The sequence below is a fragment of the Lichenostomus cassidix genome, chromosome W (assembly GCF_008360975.1).
Source record: "Lichenostomus cassidix isolate B80296 chromosome W, HeHo_3.0, whole genome shotgun sequence".
Classification (NCBI taxonomy): Eukaryota; Metazoa; Chordata; class Aves; order Passeriformes; family Meliphagidae; genus Lichenostomus; species Lichenostomus cassidix.
The window spans coordinates 5,942,098-5,946,697 of record NC_139510.1 but is presented as its reverse complement, the minus strand read 5'-3'; the positions used below and the strand labels follow the sequence as shown (position 1 = coordinate 5,946,697).

Below are 4,600 nucleotides of genomic sequence, written 5' to 3'. Positions count from 1 at the left end.
TCTCCTGAAAGCCAAGGGTTTTGGTACCTTCTCTCCCCACTCACAACAGAATTTCTTAAATGAAAGTGAAAAAAAAACCTATTTATTTAATAAAACACACAGAGTGCCCTGCAAGGCACAGGGGAAGGGGAAAACAGGGGAAAATGAGTTATTAAACTTGAGTAATTAGCTAGTGAACTTTAGTGTCCTTTTCTTCAGATGTAGTTTCCCCTCTCCAGGGGCCCTCGGGGGCTGGGTGGAGTTGCTCCAGTAGCTCCTTGGAGGATTCTCGTCTGCCGTGCTCCGGGGTTCCTTGGGTTTTCTAGGCAAGAAAGCAAATTGGAGAAAAGGGTCTAAAAAGGAAGATGATGAAGAGGGAACCCCAGGGAGAAACTCGCAACGTCGACAGCAGTCGCAGCAGCCAGTCCCAGGGGTGTCTCTTTTTCCACTTCGCTTTCTCCCTGAAGAGAGGCTTGGGGAAGAGTTTTAAACAACCTGCGCTCTTCCCATTGGCTGAATGCATTTAAAGCTACAGGACCACATTTTCTGAGCAATGATAGGGGAATACACAGGATTACCATCACCCCAGGACAGTGGGTAATGCAGGAGGATAGGGAAATCTGGTGTGTGTCTCAAGGGGATTTGATTCTGGGTGAGAACAACCAATGAACTAAACTTCATTATGTTAATAACCATACAACACTGTGTATTATCACTTCTACAGTGGCTACATGCACATCACCACAAAGCATCTACTTTGCCCAATCTGTTCTGGGAATATGGACCTAACTCCGTGTAAGGGTCGATCCAAGAATCGAGTTCTGTCTCAACATTTCTCATCAGAAATTACAGGTGCAGGACTTATGCAGAGAATGCTGTGTACTTGCCTAAGGCTGGTGCGGAGCGAATGCTTCGTGCCCACCTAAGGTAGTACGGAACGAATGCTTTGTGCCTACCCAAAGCTGATACGGAGCGAATGCTTTGTACCTGCCTAAGGTGGTACAGAACGAAGACTTTGCACCTGCCTGAGTTGATACAGAACAAAGACCTTGTGCCTGCCAATGTGGGTATGTGACGAAGGCTTTGCACCCGTTGCCCTGACACCCATTGTGAAAAACCTGCCGACCATGCCTCGGACACTCCTCCCTTGACCCTGCCAAGTGGAGTTTGGCAAATCTCCACAAGAATTAAGGGGGAGCAAAGGTGGCTGGCAAGGAGGGACCAGGTGTATGGACTAGCATAAAAGACAGCTCAGGAGTGGCTGAACTCCAAAGATCTTCCCCACCGAAAGATCACATCGATCTTTGCAGAGGCCAAGGAACGCCGACTGGACGGGACGCCAGGGACGCTGGACGTCTGTGGACCCGTGGTGGTAGCTATAGCCCCTTTCCTTCCCTTTCCTCCCCATCTTTTCCCAATTTTCTCTCTTTCTCTCTCTATCGCAGGCCGCTTTACCGGCCAAATTAATAAAGTTCCCCCTTGGATTGAAATTTAACTCCCTTGACTTGTTGCATTTTGTGTTTTCTTTTCCTTTTTGCACTCTGAGATCGTAGCTGGTATGAACCATCACGCGTCTGCTCATGAGTGGACTGTGACATAAATTCTCTGAGATCGTAGCTGGTATGAACCATCACGCGTCTGCTCATGAGTGGACCGTGACATAAATTGGCGTCACGGACAGGATCCTGATAGAGGCTGAGGGACAAAACCCCTCAAAACTCATTTTTGAGGACTCTATTGGGATTCCGGCTATCAGAACTTAGAGTGCAAAAAGAAGGGGAGTTAAATTTTTGTTTTAGTGACACCTGAGAAAGGGTAAGAGTGGCCATTGGCAAGTATCTAACTTTCTCAAGTAGATTTGAGCTGTTTTTGTTGTTTTTGAAGTTGTTTTGTTTTAGGATTAAGAATTTGTTTCTCAAATGAATTTTGAGTTGTTGTTGTTGTATTATTTTTGAAGTTGTTTCAGGATTGAGAATTCGTTTCTCAAATGAATTTTGAGCTGTTGTTGTTGCATTGTTTTTGGAGTTGTTTTGTTTCAGGATAGATTTTGAGCTGTTTTTTGTTGTTATATCCTTTTGAGGTTGTATTATTTCTGAATCAGGATAGAGAGAAATGTTTCTCAAGTGGATTTGAGTTGTTTTTATTGTTGGTTTTGTTGTTGGTTTTATTTCTGAGTTAGGATAAGGAAAAAGATGCCTGGCAAACAGGAGAAGAGAGATTCTCAGTTGGTAGATGATAAAGATGTATTATTTACATTTTTGGCTAAATATGGTGCTCGACCCTCTCCTTTTGGGGAAGATTGGGCTCGAGAGAATTGGAAAAATATGCAGAGTATAGTAGATCGGATTTCTCTGCTACAGAATGAGGCTAAGGTTAAGTTTTTACTACCAGGAAAAAGCAAGACAATAGTCTGTTCTGTTTTGGGTGCCAGCTTGATCGCAGCCATTGAAGACCATCATAGGCAGCGTAGTAATGAAGGAAAAATCATAGAATCCTTAGAAAACCTGGTGCGCTGTCACCAAACAACAATTTCCAAACTGGAAAAGGAATTAGAGCGCAAGGAAGAAGAAAACCATTCCTTAAGGGCTGCTCTTGAAGTAAATCACACTAATTCACAGAACACTAGTTCACAGAATATAGCATCATCAGGATCAATTAACCTGATGTATCCACAGAAGGAATTGGAACAGATGAAAAAACTTGATGAAAATCCTCCTAATTTAAGACCCTTAATCAAAACTGAATTTTCTTACCCTAATGATGAAGATACAGACCCCCACATAACCACCAAGGAAACGCCCTATTCTGCCACTAAACTAGCCAAGTTAAAAAGGGAATATGGGCATCTTATCAAAGAATCTGAAACAGAATATGTGTCTTTAACTGGGGGTGACCAAATACAATTGAGTGCAAAGGAGGCTGAGGGTTATTGGGGCCACGGAGTTTTCTTAACAACAGGTGATCACCGAGCCCCATGGTCTCTAACTCAGCGTGCTGCTTACTGGGCTGGAGGGTTAAACCCTCTGGACAGGGGAGACCCCTTGGCAATAATAGGCACAGCTGACCAATTACTAGAAAGTGTACACAAAGCTGCTTGCCTGCAAATGATACATGAGAGAAAACTAATTCTTGGATGTGAATTACCAATGATGTTATCTGTTAACCCTGAAATTACGACTGCCTTAATAAGGGGACTGCCTGAATCACTCAAAACCACAGAGGCAAGTCTCCAGAAGACCACAGCATCAATGAGTCCTGTGGAGCAGTCGCAGATTTTTATGTGCAGAGGTGATAATAGCAGAAATACAGGCAGTACCAGTACAGACTCTTACACAAATTCCTCTGACTTTTCAACACCAGCCCTGCCAGGTAACAGACCTCACCCTAGACCTAAAGTCTGGACATGGGGGGAGGTAACACAAGAATTAGTTGATTACAGTAGAAAATACTGTCCTGTGGAGCCTTTAGAAGAGAGATCAAGAGGTATCCAGCAAGTAGGAGTTAAAAATGCACTGCCCTGCCCCAGCAAAACTATGGATGTTGCCAAGGAACTGTCACAGTCTAAATCCCTTTCTGTCCAACTTGATTGGTGGCGTTTAAGACTTAAAAAAGGAATTCCTAGAGATTTGATGGATGGTTTACATTTAGAAAAATTGTGCAAACTGGTAACTCAGTGGCGTGTGACAAAACCACCTTCCTCTGTGAAAGAAAGTGCACCCATTGCAGCTTCTGCCCCCCCTTTCACTGAAATTGCAGATGAGACATCAAAGCAAACTTTTTTCTCCAGAACAGGGAAACTAGGATCTCCATTTCCTAGTGGTGGGCAGGGAAATGGAGAATGGATCTATGTTAAACAGCTCACCAAAACAGAAAAAGGAGATGTGTTAATAACAGCTATTGTGGGATTTTATTCTTGCAGTTTTAAGGATGCTGAGAAAAGGTATACTGCTTGGCAGAAAGGCTTGTTTGTGGTAAGCCTTGCTTTCATTGAAGTCGATGCACAGATTGAGCATTTCTGCGATGTGTTTTCTGTAACAGAAGAAGCCTCAAAGAACCTTTCTATCCAAGAAAAGGAGAGCCTGGATATCAACCAAGATAAACCTGCCTCAGTCATCCGGGTGGCCCCTCCTTTTTCCCAACACTAAACAATAAATGCCTGGTTTATTGTTCCATCATTTTAATTCCTTTTTGCCTGAAAAGGGCAAGGTCTCTATTTTTGTTTTTACAGGAGAACCCCGTGGGACTTTAAGAATTTCTATAGAAGAAATATGAATAAGAATTGAAGACTTAATTCTGAAAATGGCCTACAAAATTTTCATTAGATTGCTCATACTTTTCTGCATTACGCCTTCTTCCTATAACCAAAATAATAATGAATTGCCTTGATCTCAAGCCTTCATAGAATATTCTAGCTCTTCCAGAAATTATCCCAAAAATAACCATCCAAATTTGGCTGTAGTCTTAATGCATGATGACAAAATTTACCATTCGTCTGATTGGGTCTGGGATAAAAATGAGTGGGTTAGAACCCTACCCAGTGTCATTGATGAAAAAATTCAAGTGGGATGCAGAAAAGTGGAACCTGGTTTTCAATACCATTTATAAGTGGAAACACCAGCCA

At 42.7% G+C, this 4,600-nt stretch overlaps 1 protein-coding gene across 1 annotated transcript; it reads left to right on the top strand.

Annotated features, from left to right (window-relative positions):
- The first annotated feature begins 2,157 nt into the window (after window positions 1-2,157).
- On the top strand, window positions 2,158-4,258 carry LOC146425392 (uncharacterized). The gene has a single exon (XM_085041731.1). The coding sequence runs from the start codon at window positions 2,172-2,174 to the stop codon at window positions 4,122-4,124; it is 1,953 nt and encodes a 650-aa protein (XP_084897857.1). The 5' UTR covers window positions 2,158-2,171; the 3' UTR covers window positions 4,125-4,258.
- The last annotated feature ends 342 nt before the right edge of the window (window positions 4,259-4,600 follow it).

Excerpts from the sequence above, each read along its gene's own strand:
- LOC146425392 (XM_085041731.1), top strand. The coding sequence starts at position 2,172 with ATGCCTGGCAAACAGGAGAAGAGAGATTCTCAGTTGGTAGATGATAAA.